General features: G+C 44.2%; 1 protein-coding gene across 1 annotated transcript in view; it reads right to left on the bottom strand.

Moving 5' to 3' along the window:
• The window catches only part of AMPH (amphiphysin), a 115,936-nt gene extending 97,120 nt beyond the window's left edge, over nt 1-18,816 (bottom strand). The window contains exon 1 of the mRNA XM_027744397.2: nt 18,642-18,816. Within this exon, the coding sequence (XP_027600198.1) occupies nt 18,642-18,710 (69 nt within the window). The 5' untranslated portion in view covers nt 18,711-18,816. The remainder of the gene's footprint in view (nt 1-18,641) is intronic.
• Between the last annotated feature and the right edge of the window lie 1,346 nt (nt 18,817-20,162).

Here is a 20,162-nt window from a genome sequence, read left to right as displayed (position 1 = left end):
GCAACTGCATTAAATATTGTAAATCCCTTGTCAATAAAGAAGTCAAAGAAGAGATGGCCCAGATCCTACATGTGTAAGATGAAAATAATACATGTAGCAGTAGACACACATAAAAGATGGATAAAAATGTTTTCAAAGCCTTTACTCAGATTTTGTTTCTGCCCAGGTGGTGCTCCCACCTCTAAGGGAGTTTGGTGGTGTCAGGGCAAACAGGGTACGCCATGAAGAGGCCTGGGCATGCACAGAAGCAGGTTGGGCAAGGACTGTAAGGTCCCCCCAGGTCCCTGACAGTGTGAATTACACTGAAACAGCAACTAAAATTTTAGTTTGGATGCCTACTTTTTGAATTTCCCTTTTTTTTTCCCAATGTTTTTGGAATCAGGAACATCTCTTGCCTCAAATGGAATGTCTTTGTCTACCTCTCAAGGTAGCATAATCCTTAGAAAGCAGGTAAGCAGGTCATATGTAAAATCATACATGCTGTATTTGCATATGGGATGCTTAAATACATTTTCAGCAAGGCTCCACATGTACATGGAACTCTGCCAGGGCACATGAGCTTACAGCAGCTGAGAATAAATCCTTGTGTTTCCACTTCACTTGCACCACATTACCTTCAAATTACCAGTTTTGATACACAGGAAAAGTTTCCATAGCATAAGCTTGGCATCACAGCAGGTAAGGGCAAGATCTAAAGAAACACTTGATCTTTCCAGGTCCAGAGTTCCAAGGCAAGAAGGTATGTGTTCCTGAGTTGAATACATCAATACAGCTTACATTTATCAATCAGTCATACAGTACACATGGAAAAAAAGTCTAGCCTGAAATTACTCCCACACAGTAAATGCTTCCAGGAAATTTCAAATAAAATGTAAAAAATCTACATTCTCCATATAAAATGTGTCTCTATGGAAAAAGAAGGGTGACTGGGGAGAGCCCTTCCTCCCAGCTATGGGAAACAATAACATTTCTACCAGGTATATCACATGTGCAAGGATGTTACTTCTTGTTATTGGACTCTCCAGAAACCTTATGAGAGCATAAGACACCAGAAAGTTGATAGGAGTTGCAAATATGTTTAAGTAATTCCTAAGTTTGCCTAGTCAGTGTACAAAGCAGGGTTCTGGTATTTACTGAGTCACTCCATATAGTCTGTCCACTTAGAAATTTGACCACACAATGGAGTGTGGGTTTGAATCCTGATCTTTTCTACACAGGCATTGCTATTGCTTTGCTTCTCAACAGAACTGTTTATGAGGCCATTAATAAAGAAGGACCAACTCAGGCTTTTAAGCAAAAGCTGTTGTGGAGATCAATCAACATGAAAAAAAAACCCACAAAACCCAAAACCAAAACAACAACACAGAAAAAATAAAACCAAACCACCCCACCCCCCCAAACCCACAAACAGTATCAGCTAAACTGTTGTCCCGAACTGTGTCCAGAGAACTGGCATACCTGAGCCAAAAGCTTGGCCAAGGGGCAGCACAGCACTTGAATTTCACTTAGGCATTTCAGGGACCTATCTTAGGAAGTCAGCCCTAAAACCAGGAATGACAAAGAGGTATTGAGGTACCCAGTAGCTTTTGCCCTTCTCCATGTTTGTGCCTCCTTACTCCCAGTTCTTCCAACCAAGGAAAACTGCTGCTGTTCTCCACTGCTGTGGATCACACCCCAAGAGTCATGTGCTCCCTTGCAGGGACAAAAGTCAGAGCCAGACTCTAGACACGGGTCAAGGGTAATGATTCTCCTTCAGTATTTGGAGTACATGAGCCTGCATTGGGAGAGCTGTCACTTCCACTTCTGGGCTACCCAGTGAAAGAAAGACATGGGAAAACTAGAAGGAAACCAGCAGAAGACCACTGAAATGCTCAGTAGGCTGGACCAGTGGGCATGAGAAGGGAGCTTGGTTTCTTCAGCCAGGAAATGATGAAGATAAGGGAATGAACCCTGATTTCTATTTCCAAACACCTAACTAGTCATTACAGAGAAGACCAAGCCAAGCCCTACTCAGAGGCTCACAAGAGAAAGGGACAGAGCAACAGTCATAAGCTGCAACAAGCAAATACGGAGTACGAAACAAATCACCACGAGATGGTGAAATGCTACAACAGGCCGCTCAGAGAGGCTGGGCAATCTCCAGCCTTGGAGGTATTTGAGACACAATTGGATACAGCCTTTAGCAACCTGACCTAGCTTTGACATTGTCCCGGCTCTGAGTTGGAGGTGGATGAGTCAGCATCCACAAGTCTCTTCCAACATATATTATTCTACATTCTACTCTATTCTTAAATGAAGGATCAGTTGCTGATCTGAATGGAAGAGAGAGGAAGGGGCAGGAATGGGAATGGGGACTGTACAGGTTGTATATGTGATTGAGGAATGCATTGAGAAATGCTCATGAAAGGGAAAGGAGGGGAAAACATTTGCTCTCATTTTTATTAAACCAATGTTCGGTCTTTTTATTTTGTAAGATAAAACAATTCCAACCTCACCTTTTTTTTTGAAAATATGAAAAAAACAGCCTGCTACACTGTCCTTTTCTGATTTGTATAACAATCATGGGAGGTTATGTGGGTTTTCTATTATTTTTAATTGAACAAATCAACATGAACAGTTTGCATTTATTCTTAAAAAAAAAAATCAAAGCAAGGGAAGAAGGACTGTCTTTTAGGCTGATAACTGGGTCTGGCATACATATTACACACCTTCAGCCAGGCCTCAAATGAAGTGGAACAGATAAAATAAGGTACTGATGTACAGAAAAAGAAAAGGGAACAATCAAACTGCATCGACATTCCAACTGATTGGTACAAACAGGCAAGTAAAAATTAGCAAGATTAAAACCAGTGACAGACAGTCCCAGACTGATCTATTAAGACCTCTGTATTTGTACATAGGTGTTTGTTGCAAAGGGAGCAAGAAAACAGCTTGAGCAAGTGAACTCTTGCAAAACATTGGCACAAGTCAGTGTCAGGCATTTCCCCCCAGTTGGATGCAGTAGCTGTGCAGGTTTCCTCAAATTTGCTGAAAGAGTTATAATTAGCCACAAAACTCATAGTATCAGTAACTTAGAAGTATTGATTTATGCAGGCCAGGGAAGGTCAACCAAGATGTTTATGATCCCACAACAGACTTGCTGCTGGCATAGCCAGGAAAACTCTCTCAAAGCAAGGAGAAACCCCAGCTTATAACTGCTCAAGATGTCACAATGTGGCTTCACAACGTTTACTTGCTCAGAGTAAAAATTCCTCTTGCCTCGGAATATATGTACGCACATTACTAGACCTATAAGCACAGGTGTAATTTGCAGAAAGCTATGCAACCAGCTACAATTTAAATCCAGTCCAATGTACAGTCAGTACAGAGAGTACATGTAGTATTAAATCCTGTTAACACAGTGAACTGGATTATATTTAATGTGCAGAGCCTCATCCTGCTGCAAATAAAATCAACATGAGTAGAATCAGATCTTTAAAAGATAGCTACTATAATGATTTGATATTGAATTCATCATCATTTGCAAGAGGCACAAATACTAAATACTATGATGGATGTAATTGGCGTTTCTTAAGGAGAGTCTCTGATCTGAATTCTTTTTTAAAAGAAGTGTTTTGTATTAAAACAACTTAAAACATTAAAAAAAGGCAAAGGGAATAAATGGAGCCTTACTGGAAAGCTGGTTGATATTGTATTTTTGCACATTTCTTCCTGCTATATGTACATGGGAGTAATCTGCATAGTTCCATATATTTCCATAAGATTATTGATAGAGTAAAATACCTCTTGGTACAAGTGTGAATCACAGAAAGACTCATGTCAATGAAGGATCATTCCCCTGATTTATCCAATACAAATCAACCACAGCCTTTTCTTTTGAGGAGGTGAGGAAGGAAAAACATCATTCCTATGCTCATCAGAGACCAAAGGATCAGTCAGACCCCAGATGGGAGGACAGACATTTTTTCATGTCTCTGGTAAAATTAGCTATTGCATATGTTAGGGACCAAGCAACAATACACATTCACACACCCAGGTTTAGAAAAAAAATACTGCTTTGAAATTATTATGCTCTTTCCTATAGCTCAGGTTTACATAACACAAACAATAACCGGATTTTATATTCTACAACAGATATGCTCTTATGAAAAATATGAGATATTAATCATAAATTTTAAAAATTTTGTCATTTTTTTCTAATACAGCTATAAAACATTTTACGTCAGACACATCAGTGTTGATTTTTGTCCAGATTTGAACGACTAATCCTCTCTTTTCTTGTTTTTTAGCACGTGGAAAGATAGTAAGAAGCTACCAATTTTCCCTTTAATTTTAAATAGGTAGCCCCACTAAAACTTAAATTCTCACATGGAGGCACTGGTCTTTGTTAACCATTAGTCCTGTTTCAGAACAAACTTGTGGTATCATACCCAGCTTCTTTATTGTTTACTAGAATAACAATGCTTTAATGTTGAGTTCTTTAATTCTCATAGCATCACACAGTTACCCAGTCATCTGTCTAGGTTCATTTTATAGGATTAAATGATAGACATTTATCATGTTTTCATGAGTGCGCTTACTCTCCATACTGGAATAAAGTTATGACAAAATTCTCTTAGGACTGCAAATATGAAAGACAATTTTTTTAATCTTAATACCTAACTAATATGAAAAAGGTCATTGTACAGGATGTTCTCCTAAAACTTTAGATAGAAGTTACACTTTGTTGTGGAAGATCTATGAAGAAAATCTTTGTGTATCCCCTTCAGGATAGGCAGACCCTCAGAGCAAATGTGGTAAAGCACAAACAGACCAGTGTTCAATTAAGTTTCCCAATGATTACTCTCTTTCACTACAATGGATGCCCAGCATGACCATGTGTCAGTGTCAAGTGTATGGCTTTTACACGTCTCTAGTTTGTAACTGTTCAGCAACTTTATTGTTCATGCATCAAAACAGTCTGGCCCTAAAGTCTCTGTGCACAAAAGCATTAGGTTAGGGATAGAAAACAATGTGCTCTCAGTTTATTTTGCTAATACTGTAAGGACCAGGCTGTGTTTAAGATGCAGATCTGGGTGAATAAAAATGCAATCCCTCTCTCCTGCAATGCAGAGAGATACATCCTGTTCAGGTATGGGACTTTACATCCTTCAGGTGAGACCTCACCTCATGCTACACCAAATGAAGGCTTGGAGAGCTTCTGCTTTGGTAGAGGAGACACTGGACGGAGATGAGAATGCAAAGAACACAACATGTTTTGCCAAAGTAACCTAAAACTGTACTCTTTGAGTCTCCCCAGAGTCATAATTTCTAGATAACTGAGGGGTACAAGGTGGAAACCCTTCACACCACAATTAAACAGGTGCTAGCAGTGCAGAAAGGCATGTTTGTGAATGAGGAACTGAGTTACCAACAACTTGAAATTAAATGAGGAAGCCAGTGAGAACTGAGTTCTTTTGGAAGTCTTAGAGCTAAAAACCTTGGGTGAAACTTGTTCTATTTTTAACATGTTTTAGTAGTTCAACAAGTAATTTTGCTGTGATCAGCAACATCCTGCTCAGTACTAGTATAGCTAAAGCTGGTTTAGATGTAGACATAACCTGTTGGTATACATATCTTAGAGTGGAAATGAGTTTGTGACACTTTTAGAAAGCCTTCCCCCACCTGTCTCCTATTTCCACTTTTTTTTTAAGACTTAAAAAAAAACCAAAAAATGGGGATCCAGCACAATTCTCCGAAAGTGTTTGGGTATTTTTTTTTCAACATGTAATGATAGCACCTTCTCTGAAGAAAATCTGAAAATACTCTGAGTTTCAGAAAGACAGAAGTGCTTTACATTTGAGAATGACTTCACATTGCCTTTTTTTTTTTAGATTCATTAAATGTGAAAAAAATTCTAAGATGCATTAATGCATAATCAAATTTGCTTGATCTGTGACTGCTTTCATGCAAGTAAGGAATCTTTCTGTATAAGAGAGTGTAAAAAATATCCTTCTTTGAGTCAGAGAAGAGTTTATATGACTACTTCAATCCCACCAACAGATGCTACTGAGCACCACTATTAATCAGCATACTTCATGATAAGCCTTTGGTAGGATGGGGACCAGTCTTTTTACTTTTTTTCCAGATAAACGCTGCCTATAGAAACCAGCCCTCACTATAGAAACCAGAACTGAACAGCACAATCCGAGTTGAAACACTAAGAAAAACACACTGTATTCAAGTTTGTATTCATCCTGCAGTCTGTAAACACGTGTTCTTGATCCAAAATATTTTTCAGTCCATATTTGAACCATATTTGACAAAGCTGGTTCCTCCCCATCGTCCCATGTTGCCAGTCATGACTCTGGGAGGAGTGACTCATTTAGGAGTTAAGATGCCCTTCAAATAGCATGCGTTTGTCATCTAAGGGTTGCCGAAATTTCTTCCTGATTTGCTTCTCAGCTTGGCTGTCAAATCAATCTAGATTCTCAGCCACCTTCTGAATTACTATTTATTTTTACCCTACTATGAAACTTTGCATAAAAGATGTTGGCACTATGCAACAAATATGTTCTTCGATTGATGCTACAGGAAAACATGATGCCAGGGTGGTGTTAAGAATAAAACCCTCTTCAGCTCTGCAAAACATCAGTGAGGTTTGCCTTCTCTGAAACAGGTTTTTCAGACCCTGGAAGCACAAATTTCATAGGAGGGGTTTTTTTTAGTACAAGAACAGAGAGCAGGAGTAAGTTCAAAAGCCCTGGGATACATACAGCACCTTGACTTCACTGAATCTGGAGTGACAGCACTGCTGGACTAAATCCTAAGGCTACCATTTGGGTGAAGTTCCTGTGGACTCAGCTGAATCTCCTAGTAAAAACATAGCTAATGAATGCATCCCATTGCAGGCTCCTTCAGCTTTCACATTTGCACTTCTCGCACTGTTGTCTTAATTGCCAGGCAATTTTGCTCTCCGTTTCTCCTTTCCTGTCTTTCAGTTTTTCTCAGTTACTTAGACTGACTATGTGGGGTGCTGTCACTTTATTCCCAGCTTTTCCATACACAGGGAGGACCTTGGTCAGCCCTGCAGACCCTGAGGGAATAGAGCCCTTTCCAGCCGTACCATCTGTCCCTCCTCTCATGCACAACAGGAGACAAATAAAACAAAACAAACATTCAGTATTCTTTGATAGCCTACAACGTTTGGAGGCTGAGTACTGATTTTTAAACCTCTGATGTGTGCAGTTAGGTTCACCTATGAAGTAATAGAAGTCAAATAATTTTCTAAATGTCTTTCCTGATTATGTCTGCAACAACTTGTTTGGTTAGACATACAAGAGAGGAAGGGAAAGAATAAGCATCAAGTAATGTGTTGCGTGCATCTAACACAGGCCTAAATTGTACCATACCCTCTGCTTCAGATTAGTAAACTCCAACTAGCAAAGACTCAAAACAACAAAATGACACAATTGCTTTTCCAAGCTGGTCACTGGTTTGTGATTCTGGCAACTATTAACTAACTAGCTACTCACTAAATCTGGAATAAAAAATTTTGCATTTGAGAACAGTAAAGATTCAGTGATGCACAGCAGTGAGGTTGATGCTGCAGAACATTTAGGGAAGAGTGACACAGCATTGGAAACACTTTGGATTGTAGACTATCATAGAATGATAGAATCAACTGGGTTGGAAAAGACCTCCAAGATTATCAAGTCCAACCCTTGATCCAACACTGCTGCGGTTACTAGACCATGGCACTAAGTGCCACATCCAGTCTCATCTTAAAAACATCCACCACCTCCCTGGGCAGCCCATTCCAATGCCTGATAACTCTCCCTGTAAAAAATGTCTTCCCAATATTCCACCTAAACCTCCCCTGGCACAGCTTAAGACTATGCCCTCTTGTCCCTCTTGTAGGCTCCAAGTAGTTGACTTTGCAGCAGAGCTCAGTGAACTAAAGCAAATGACAGTTCCCTAGGGAAAATGCCCTCCATGGTGAAGCAGCAGAGCCATCTGCTACTCCTTCTCACCACACTCTGCAGTCCTCGAGGTAAATGAGTGGACTGGCATAGCGGGTAGTGACTTTTGCCTGATCAGAGGTTTTGGTAGGGGTGCATCCCTCTGGCTATATTTTAGGCAGGTGAAAAAATCCCTCTGACATCTTCAGGCGAGTTCAAGGAGCTATGGTCCTCTTCATGTACGCAAAAAAAACTGTTAAACGGCATCTTTCACTCTTTATTTTCATTTTCTCCCAAACTCAGTATACTGTCTGCCATCCCACACCTGCTTTTACTACTTGGCAAGCCAGTAAGAGAGGCTCCCCACAGCCTGGACAACCGTGCTGCAGGAAGGGTGGACACAGGCATGCTGATCTCCCCTCCATGCTCACCCCCACTTCATACTTACCCTGCTTTTCTCTGCCATTTATCCCCACTGAAATATTCTGATATGACAGATGGGCAGTTTTCTTCACAGTTCCTCCTAGCCAGTGCATAAAACTTGGGCCACTGAGGTGAAAGTCACTCTGTATTCTCCTTTCCTGCCCTAATTCACTGCTCTCTTACCCTCACTGTCTACAAAGCTGGTTGCACCAGGGTCCAGCAGTACATCCTAATCGAGGAGGCAGGCATTGGTGATCAGTCCAGACCATGAATTCCTGTATTTTCCACACACAGAGGTTATCACCACCCCAACATCTCTCCACTATGAAGTCACAGTCTTAATTGTGCCACAACAGGAAGGTGGTATTCACTGCGGAGTGGCTGCAGACCACTGATGACAGCTTCACTGACAGCCAGCATGGGGCAGTCCTTGAGTCAGAAACATTAGGGTTTAGAAAATACGACAATGCAAAACAGATGATCTTCTAAAGGGCCAAGATGTAGTGAAGAAAGCAGTCCAGACCCAAACCTAACAAATTAACAGTAGATTTTTTAAAGAATTATTTTATTTTAAAGACAGAGTCTAAGTGAAGTGTAAAGAGAAGAGCAGAGGAAGGGACGTGTGTTCAAGAACTAAAAAGGAAATAGGAAAGAATAAAAGAGAAAAGATAAAATTGTCAAGCAGGCACAGAGGAGGAGGCCACTTTGATACTAATAATGCTTTGATAAGTGAACACAGAGCTGGTTCCCCATAAAACTTAAGAAACAGCACTTTCTTGACCTGTGGAAGCTAAGTGACAATGAGGAAGAGTGTATTACATAGTAACTTACAGGATCATGGTTAATATTGCATATGGGGGGGGAAACTGGAACAGGAGAGACAGATGATCTTTCTTTATGAAGCAGGGAAAATACCATATAAGAATGTAAAAGGAAGGAGCCCTGGGGCTTTTCTCTCCCCCTTTTTTTTCCCACGCTTCGCACCCGGACAACCAGAATCTACCTTTATCTTTTAATGTGTACATTAAAAACTAAAATAATTGAAAGCAATCAATATTTTAATAAGAGCTACTTTTTACTAAGAGTTTGGCCAAATTGGGAGGGTCATGTAATAACTCCAGTTAGATCACAGGGAATGCTGACAATAGAGGAAAACCACTTATAAATTTTGAGGCAAGAAGAAAGAAAACATTCCTCTACAACGAGGAAAGCTAGAAAAGGGAACAAGGGACTTGAACTGCAAAAAAAAAAAAATATTTTATATTCAATGAGAAGAGAACTTTCTGACCAGAGATGCCTAAACACAGGTATAGATCAATTTAGGGAAGCTGCAAAATCTCCACCATTATAAACTTAAAAAGGCTGGCTAGAAAAATCACTCCTAACATATAATTTTAAGTACAGTTGATTCTCCTTTCATTTGGAAAAAGGGTCAGACGGCCACTTGCACTCCTTTTCTACAGTTTCTATTAAAAAAAAAAAAATTAAAAAACAAAATTCAAGTTTTCATTACACTGACACCTGAAGCTAGAAAATTCTGATCTGCATAGTTTAGACCATACCATTCACATGAGAAATTATTGTCTTGTAATTGGTTTTGTTTGTAAACTCAGAGATTAAGAATTAGCTCTTCAGAGATGAAGTTGCCACATCATTGTGTGTGCTTGCACCAGCAGGGCCTCAAATACTGAGGTCTGTTATAATACTGTAATGACTTCAGCGTAATGGATTTTGTAATATCTGTGGGGTCAGTTTTAAATCATTAGACAGTAATTTGCTTTTATGAACCCGAGGTTGCTAGAACCATATCATCACATTGCAAACAGGTCAGCACAGGTGTAATGTATGTAACATGCCTTTCACAAGTATATTCTTGCACATACCTATCTCCTACCTCAGAGCAGACATCATCAGTTACAAAACATGACCTGTATAAAATCACAAAATTCCCTCCCAGACAGAAGTTTACTTTTTCCCTTTAGGGAATCTCCTCCTTTACAACATTTTAAACCCTAGTTACATCTAAAAAGTTCTCATAAATTGGAGTACTTACAGTTTAACTTTCAGATGAAACCAAATATACTGCTGACTTAGAAGTTAAACATAAAAAAATGCATTAGTTGGATTTTCAAGAGCTACACAAGAAAGGCCCAGGAATAAGCCTTACTGGAACAGAGTTTCAGAAGCATTGTGACAGCAGCAGCTGGGTTTATTATGAGAAGGTGGTCAAACCCTGGAACAGACCTACTGGAGAGGTGGTCAATGACCCATGTATGTCATCTGTCAGTGTTGAAGAGGCACTCGGACAGTGCCCTTAAAGCCATGCTTTAACTTTTGGTCAGCCCTGACGTGGTCAGGCAGTGGGACCAGATCATTGTAGGTCTCTTTTAGCTGAACTATTCTATTCTACTCAAATATATTCTTCTTCCTACCTGCTTCTTTCTCTTCTAGTACATGCTGAGGAAATCTCTGATGACTTTTCTTTCCAGCCCTGCACTAGCAGAAGGCAGTAAATACCCATAACCATCTCCCAGGCTAGGCATTGGCTCTGTCACCTTGTGGGAACGAGGCATGGGTCTTCTGAGGGAGGCGGGAGCTCTGGATCACCTCAAGACAATGGGACCATCTGCACAAATTTGCAAAAACCAAGCGCGACGTGGTTTTCGAAAGTCTACTGAGTTTATCCATCTGAGATGAGTTTTCACAGGATGGCAAAACCCACCATTCCTGACATTAGCAAGGCTCAAAGATCAAAACCTCAGTCTGATGTAGGATATGTTTCTCATCTAAATGCAAATTGTCTTACAGTTGAGCAATACCTGTTCATTTTCCCATGGATTGTTTTTCCTCTCTTTGTGCTCATTTTTTGAGATGCCTGAGCTGTTTCCCTCGGAAAAACATACTAAAACAAAATAGTCTACGAACAACAGCACATCAGTGAAAAGGTCCCTGTGGCCCAACACTCCGTCTCCAAAGTGGTCAACCATCAGTATCTAAAGGACAGCACATGAGCAGTGCAAGTCTTTCTCTGTCAGGGTCCTGGGAGTGCTCACAGGCCTCAGAGGCTGCCACTGGACTCCCCTGGGATGCCCACCCCCACCAGCTCCTGCCAAGGGGCCAGTGGACATATTCCAGCTCAGCATGGGGTCTTCAGTGCCTGCCTGAGTCATGCTGGCAGTGTGCCCCTTCCTATCCCTGTCTCCTGGATTGGTCTGGGACCTGTACTGCAGAGAGCAGCTCTCTGGGATGGAGCCCTCAGACCTGGGTCATAGCTTGTTGTGCAGAACTCTGGGTGTAACATAGCATAACTGTTCTATTTCCTGTACTTAGCATGAGTCAAATGAGTCTGACACGACAGCGGGTTTTCAGCTGCAAAAACATTTACAAGGACACATAACACACAGGTTACAGCTGGAAACATGATATTTTAATTTTTATTTTCTCCATCTGTTTCAGAGTTGATGCTCACAAGCACTAACACAACATGCACGTGTAGCCAGAAGCAGGTTGATGCATTTCTTAGTTTAGCTTGAAAATACATCCTCTGCAGTCTGGCAAACACAAGAGACACAAAAAGCAGCAGCAGGAATATAGGTCAGAAGAAGAGTATGTAGTACTGTGAGGTATTTTCCAGTGTATGACACGTATCAACGACAGGCACAATTTTGCCTTCCAAAACTTGCTTTGTTGCTGTGCTTCTTGGCTAGGGATGCATGAAAAGCATTCTTGTGCCTGCCCTGTGCTTGTGTTGCAGGCAGGGAGAGCTGAAAAGTGGCAGCTCTGGATGGGGCAGCAAGCCTAGAGTCCTTCCAAGCACAGGCTGTTTTGCACAGGCAAGAACCCCTGGGGAAATGGAGCCAAGGGAAGAGCAGAGCTCGCTCCCACTCCAAGCTTACAATGGGCAAGAGGTCAGAGAGAAACAGGGCACGAGTGGTGCCTTGGAGGTGTGAGGGCAGCAGGTAAGAAGAACCAAGCTGCAGGGGCCCAGAGGAGCCCTGACAAGGGGCTGTGCTCAGTGCTACAAAGGACAAGAAGCAACATCCAGGGACCACACTTGGGGCCCATCCTGGGAGCCTAGAAAGCTTCCTACCTCTGGATGAGGGGCACGAGGGCCATCTTCACGGTGCAGGAGTAGTCAGCACCTGGCCAAAATGGCCCGAAGGAGCCCTGGCAATAGGCTGTGCTCCAGGCTGCAGAGGAAGGTAAAAAACTCCCTAAGACACTTGCAGCCCACCATGGCAGGGAAAAAAAGCCTTCCTCCCCTCATCTACAGGGCACGACAGGCCATCTTCGTGGTGCATGAGCAGCAGGCAGCAACCCACCCAAAAGGGACTGGAGAGCCCTGACAAGTGGTCATGCTCAATGCTGCAGAGGAAGGTAAAAAAACCTTGGGGACCAGCATCAATCTGCCTGGGGGAAAACTCCTTCCTGATCATAGTGTCAGCCATCCGCTGCCCTGAGCATATCAGCAAGACCTGTCTCCTGTCCCACAGGCTGGTCACACCTTCCAGGATATCACAGAATCAACTAGGTTGGAAAAGACCTCTGAGATCATTGAGTTCAACCTTAAGCCTAAGCCCTATCTCCCTCAACCTGGAGTTATCTCAGGGGTTTCTGAGAGTGGCCAAATGTCCTCAGCCTGATCAACCTGAGGGTCTAGAATCCTTTCTGCACCTGGCAGGGTACCGGTGGGTGCTACAAAGCCCTAGGACAGCTGGCAACATCTCTGTATACCCCTACTTACAGCAGCTGCCCCTGGTTCCACAGAGGCTGAGGACAGCAAGCTCTGCAGTGCTCCTCAGGAAGGTATCCACTTGAACTTACTACAGTTATCCATCTGAAGAGGCCTGACAGCCTCAGACACCTCCAGGGGTTGGTGGTTCTTCTCCTTATCTGAGGGCTATATATCTGTTTCCCAAAGGCTGAGTGCCACTGACAGCTGGCCTTGCTTCCAGTTTTCCTCCTTCCAAGTAATTCCACTGGCTCTTCGAGGACTTCCTCTTGGATGTCTATGGGCTGGCTCCATGCCAGCTTTGACAGTGGGACATGGGAGTATGTTCCCTTTTATCCTGCCCCCAGAGCACTGCTGCATTGCAGGGTGGTAACACTGTGACATGAGGGTGAGAGAATCCCCCATGTGCAGCCCTGCCTGCCACTTCCCCACTCACCAGCACTCCACACAGCATCCTTCGGAGGAAGGCCTTTGGGGTCCTGGCCCCAAGAAAGTCCTGTGCCCAGGGTGCTGACCCTGCCCTTGGTTGCCATGCACTGGGCAAAGCTACTGAGCATCCCTGACACAGCCTCTCACACTTAGCTTCCAAGAACAAAACTTGTGCTGTTACTTTTCTCTCAGGCCATGGAGGAAATCAACCCAGTAGCCCAGAAACCACCCATAATAGCGGTCCCCTCTGTGTGACGGAGTTAATATCCATGATGCTACCTTGGGTTTTCAGAGGACCATGACTGCAGGAACACTAACTTTCCATTTGTGGACACTGAAATTGTAAGGAACCAGTTGTATCAACTGAATGTTACTAAGTCCATTGGGCCTGATGGGATTTATCCCAGAGTACTGGAGTTAGCAGATGTTACAGCAGGACCACTCAGTCATCTACCAAAGGTCTTGGGAGGCCCCACCAACTGGAAGTTAGCCAATGTTACATCCGTTTACAAGAAGGGCACGAGAGAAGACCAAGGAAACTACACACCTGTTAGTCTAACGGTTCCTGGAAAAAAATATGGAGAAAATCATACCAGATTCTTCTGAAAGACATTTAAAGAACAATGGAGGCATGGTTAACGTGGGTTCACAAAGGGAAAGTCCTGTTTAATTTAATAACCTTCTACAATAAGGTCACCTGCCTGGATGAAGGGAAGATGGTAGATGTAGTTTTTCTGGGTTTTAGAAAGGCTTTTGATACTGTTCTTCCCAGCACCCTTCTGGATAAGTTGTCCAACAGTGCAATGAGCTGCTACACAGTGCACTGGGTGAAGAATTGGCTGAAGGGCAGGGCTCAAAGAGTTGTAGTGAACAGGGAAGTATCTGTCAGGTGACCAGTTACTGCTGCTGTTCCTCAGGGCTCAATTCTACAGCCAGTTCTGTTCAGTCTTTTTATCAGTGATCTGGAGGATGCAGTTGAATGCACAGGTAGTAAGTTTGGTGATGATACTCAACTGGGAGGTGCTACTGACTCTCCCATGGGACATGAAGCCTTGCAAAGGGATCTGGATAGCATTGGGAAATCACCAACGACATGAAACTGAACAAGAATAAATGCCAGGTTCCATACCTGGGATGGAATAATGCTGGACGTGAGGCTAAACTGGGAGAGGAGTGGCAGGAGAGCAGCCCTGCAGAGGAGTCCCTGGGAGTGCTGGTTGGCAGGAGGCTCAGCAGGAGTCAGCAGTGTGTGCCCTGACAGCCAAGGGGACAAACCACATCCTGGGGTGCATCAAACACAGCATCACCAGCCAGCCAAGAGAGGTGGTTGTCCCCCTGTACTTAGTGCTGGTGCAGTCTCACCTTGAGTAGCGTGTGTAGTTCTGGGCCCCATCATTTAAAAAGGGTGTGAAGGTACTTGAATGTGTCCCGAGGAGGGCACCAGAGCTGGGGAAGGGGCTGGCAGGAATGGGCTCTGAGGAGAGGCTGAGGGTACTGGGTTTGTCTGGTTTGGAGAGGAGGAAGGCTGAGGGGTGACCTCCCTGCTCCCTACAGCTCCTTGAGGAGGGGAACTGGAAAGCTGTTGTGCGCTTCTCCCTGGTACCCAGTGCCAGGACACATGGGAATGGCTTAAAGCTGCATCCATCAGGGGAAGTTCAGACTTGCCATGAGGAAACATTTCTTTACTCAGAGGGTGGTCAAACCCTGGAACAGACTTCCTAGAGAGGTGGCCAATGCACCACCCCCAATGCCTGTCAGTGTTGAAGAAACATTTGGACAGCGCCCTTAAAGCCATGCTTTAACTTTTGGTTGGCCCTGAAATGGTCAGGCAGTGGGACGAGATGATTACTGTAGGCCTCTTCCAGCTGAACTATTCTATTCTATTAGAGTTGTTGGGATATAGAAGAGAGCACAAGGAGATAAGTAGTGCTACATATTGGGTTATCAGCTTAAACTGAAATTTGCAGAGGGACCTAGGGATACAAACTCAGCCTTTTCATCCAAGTAATTTTGTTTTCAGAATCGACTTGGCCAGCCTTGGTTACCAATACATCTTTTCTGGTTTCATTTTAAACAGCCCTTTAAACACATTGGCATTTCATTTAGTTTTATGGCTGGGATGTAGGCTCCTAAATTGATCTGGAGCTTTTAAAACTTTAATCCAGATTCTTCAGCTGACTGTTGGCAGTTTCCAGCAGATGCTGCAAGCTCAGTATGTCCACACTTCCTGAATTTTGGAGGACAAGTCATTGAAGAAATGCAGTGAAGACTAGTGGGACACTCAATGATTCAAAATCAGGGTGCCAGGGCACGTGCTACCACAAAAACCAACACCTGAATGATGTATGGAAATAATTTTGCACAACTCTCCGATTTAACACTTCTAAGACAAGACAGACAGATTTGCTCAATATTTTCCAGTTATTTAGCTTTTGTCATATAAAGAGTGACTAGGCACACTATGGGCACATGCAACCTACACCATGTAACTAGAATTTCTTCTGGACTGTAAGGAACTGGAAGTAATGATAGCATCAATAGAAAAATAGTTTCCATAAATAAAGGTCCATGTTTTAGAGCCACTCCGTGTTTTTAAAACATACATTGCATCAATAACAAATAGAAAGTTATGGATAAATGCTTAATAAAAACATTGAACTATAAGGATACATTAAGAAAACTGAAAGTGCCCAAAGCCAATATAAACAACAAGATAAACAAGATAAAACAATTCAGAATGTATAAAAAAAAATCTCTTTAAGCCAGTGTGATATTACACACCTGTCACGATACCATCCTATTCATACCATCTGGAATCATAGATTTTCAACTCCTAGATACAATTTACTTGCCATCAAGTACCCAAAACAAACAAACCCCAATCATTCTCTATCATTCCCATTTGTTTGTTGGGTTTTTTTTAAAGTAAAGTTTTAGCAAAAATAATGAAGGATTTTATGTTGTATAACCATAAAGGAACTCAAAGCTAACCAGAAATGTAGGCATGAGAGAGCAAGATGTGCACAGCTCATGGCAATAACTACACGTGCATGCCAGGATGAAGGAGGCAAGGATACAGAGCTACATAGTACTGTGACCTATTCAGTATCAGGCCACTGGTACTATGACCTACTCTGTGTCGAGCCTCTAGCAGCTTGTAAATAACCCTGTAAAAAAGGAACTGACATAAGAAATTACCACCACAGATGCCAAATGAGGCCAAAATTGCCAGATGTCTGACTGCAACACATGCACATCAAACCAGACAAGTTCTCCCCTTGTTACCATGGCTGATCATCAACATGAAGGTAGAGCAGCCCATCTGTCAGAGCCTACCAGCATCCCCCGTTCGCACCCAAGGCACTTGTTGGGCTTGAGGCAGCTACCCTGGGGCTGGTGAACCAGCAGTCTTTGCCAGGTACCAGGTACCTCAGGTACTCAGATTAAGGTCTTCTCTTTGGTATGCCCATCCATTTCTGTGAGCAGGACCTCCCACATTTGAACAGTCACAGCTGGAACCAGTACATATGATTATTAAGACTTGCACCAGTGCTTTTCCAGATGGTTAATCACAGCAGCACTGACAAAGACACATGGAAATTATCAGCATTTTTAGGCTTCAACTACTAACCCGGATCAACTCACACCATAAAGTCATCGGATCTTTCCAAACTACTAAAGAGTGTATTATGTGTTTTACTCAAAAACAGTTGTAGTCAAAACCTGCAAGAATGGAAATGGATCATGTCTTTGGTATTGAAAAGTCCTCATGAATTAGACAGGAGTAATTCAAACAGAAAATTAATCACTAGCCTGCAACAGCCTAAACTACTGGATTCTTAAAGACTAACATGATTATGTACAAGACTTTTCTACATATTAATTGTTGCAAATTTTATGCCATTAGAGCTCCACAAAATTCAATGTGTGGCAAAAAGGTGAGGATTTATAGGCAGTGAAGTAGAAGAAATATGGTCATAAAATAACCTCTCTTAATTCTCCAGAGCCCTATTACCTAGGGTGTACTACAACACACGATATATGCTAGAGGGGTTTTATTAGCCCTCAAAAGAGATGACTTGCAATGCTTGCTGACAACCATGTCTCCAAAATTCATGCTGGGAACAGCTTTATTGCAAACTGTACTAACAGCAGACACAGCTGCTATATATAGCATACAGAAATGCTTTTCTGCTATGTTTAATATCTGCATCTGTGGTCTTGTTTTGAGACACCCAACAGCTACACAGGAGCTATTCGTGTAGAACATCCATACCTATCGGCTTTCATTAATGAAGATGAACAAAACAAACAGTGGCCAGCAAGGCCCGCATCTCTGGTCAGGAGTTTCTGCAAATTCTCCCCGACTTTGCCCGTTGTTCATTTCCAGGCTACAGCAACACCAGAACCGGCACCGTCTTCCTAAGCAATACACATCATCAGCCGCAGAACATTTCGATCAGCCCCGTGACATCCCGAGAAGCTCCCCAAAACCGCGGCAGCCGCTGAGGAAGGCGCGGGCCGTGCCAGCCCCCCCGGGCTCCTGTCACACAGCGGTGCCTGTCACCCCGGGCGGCCGCTGGCGGGGCTGCTGGGCGAGATCGCCGCAGCTGGGGATGAACCGGCGTGGATATTAAAGGAAAAGCAATCCTCTTAGGAGGGCGGGCGGCGGGCGGTGAGGCGAGGCGAGCCGAGCCCGCGCTTCCCGGCGCGGGCCGGGGAGACAGCGCGGCCACCCCGCCGCGGTGCGGTGCGATGCGCAGCCACTCCCGCGGGCAGCCCCGCGCCTCCTGAAGGGCAAGGGAGCGACGACTGCTTCGGGCCTGCGGCAAGTGGCCACCGGCAGCGCCCGCAGCGCCGCGGGCGGGGAGCGACCGGCCGGCGGGGCCGGGGATAGCGGCCGGGCGGTGAAATGGGCCGGTTACATAACAGCGCCGGCGGCCCCGTGCCCGGCCCCGGCGGCAGCTCGGCGCCCCGGCGGGCGCGGGCACGGGGAGCCGCAGCGGCGGGCGCTGGGGGCGAGCGGGGCTGCAAGGCTTCGCGGACCCCCGGCACTGCCGCCGCTCCCTTTTTCCCTCTGCGCCCCTCCCCAGCAGTTCCCCCGGCCCGGAGCGCACCTTCTCCTGAGCGCGGTTGAGGCGTTTCTGGACGTTCTTGGCGAAGATGCCAGTCTTCATGTCGGCCATGGCTGGCGGCAGGGATGGGGAGGGTGGGGAGGGGAGGCGGGCGAGGCAGAGCCCGGCGGCTGCGAGCGGCAAAGGCGAGACAGAGATGGAGGGATGAAGAGAGGGCGAGGAGAAGGAGGAGGGCTTTAAAGACACGGCGGGGAGAGGCGGGGCCACCGCCGCCACCGCCTCAGGTGAGCCGCGGGCCCCCCCGCCACTGCCCGCCCCTGGACCCCGGAGAGGCGGCTCCTGGGACCCCGCAGGGCCGGCAGCGTCGTCTCCTGGAGATGAAACACATCAAGAGAGAACGGCGATGATGATTTGTAGAAGCCGCCAGCTCTGTGGCAGCTGACGGCTGCGTCCACTACCGGCACAAGCCCCACTGTACAGCCAGAGACCCTATTTATTCCCCTAGAAGTTTCCACCAGGTCAGAGTGTCTCCCAGCGTCCAAGCTCCTTTGACACCTTTCAATCTGTTTTGGGGGCTGCAGCATCACAGACCTTCAGTGCGGTAGGTGGGTGCTGCAGTTTAGGACCTGCACCCCAACTGGGCCCGAGCTGGGCTTGCCCAGCACAACCATCAACCGTGCTGGGCTCACCGTGACCGTGCTGCTGAATGTGGTACACGCTGAACTTGCCATTTGTGCTGTTCTCGACATCCTCCTCCCATCCATTGCTCACTCCTGTCTCAGTGTGACAGCCAACAGCAGTAAACTGGCTCCAGACTGGTTTCAGGCTTTTGATCTTATTTCTGAAATTACAGCTTTAAATCAAAACTGGAGACCAGTCATGACAAAACTTTCTGTCCTCCCTTGACACTCAAAATCTTCCAAATACAGAATCTCTCAGCACCAGTCACTCAAGACTGGCAAAGTCATCCTTCCTAGATATGATGCCCCCAAATTAACTCCTGCCATTTTTTCTGCTGTTTGGCCAAGCATGGAGTTCCCTGATATGGAGAGTAGAAATCCAGTGACCTTGTATTTCTGACATCTGCCCAGTCCCAGACCTGCATGACGCATTGTCCTGTACTATTAAGAAGTGGATTTAACATACCAACTGCAGCAGTAACAATGTTTATTAAGAAATTGTGACCTATTTTAAGGTTTCAAGGTACATGCTCACTCAATTCTCACATAAACATCATTAAAAAAATCAAAATAAACAAAAAAAACCACAACCAAAACCCAGAAAACCAAAACCAAAACCAAAACAAAAGCAGAAAACCAAAGTAAACATATCATAGCAACCAAGGAAATTATTTTGTCTAAAAGATTACAGGCAGTCTCTTATAATGCTGTTAGGCTGGTGAAAGTTCAAAACAAAATCTTTTTCACAGGGCTCCCAAATTCTTTGAAGTAATTTTTCACATCTTCAGAGCTTCTCTTTCTGGCCAGTTCGGTATCTGACTTCACCACTTTATAAATTATTAAAAAAATCATGAAAAGAGGTGGTCTTAACTTTGATTACTTA

This window comes from Pipra filicauda, unplaced genomic scaffold (genome assembly GCF_003945595.2).
Source record: "Pipra filicauda isolate LSUMZ 115617 unplaced genomic scaffold, ASM394559v2 scaffold353_size752799_pilon, whole genome shotgun sequence".
In the NCBI taxonomy this organism is placed as follows: domain Eukaryota; kingdom Metazoa; phylum Chordata; class Aves; order Passeriformes; family Pipridae; genus Pipra; species Pipra filicauda.
The sequence above is the reverse complement of the archived record's forward strand: the minus strand, read 5'-3'. Positions and strand labels throughout refer to the sequence as shown.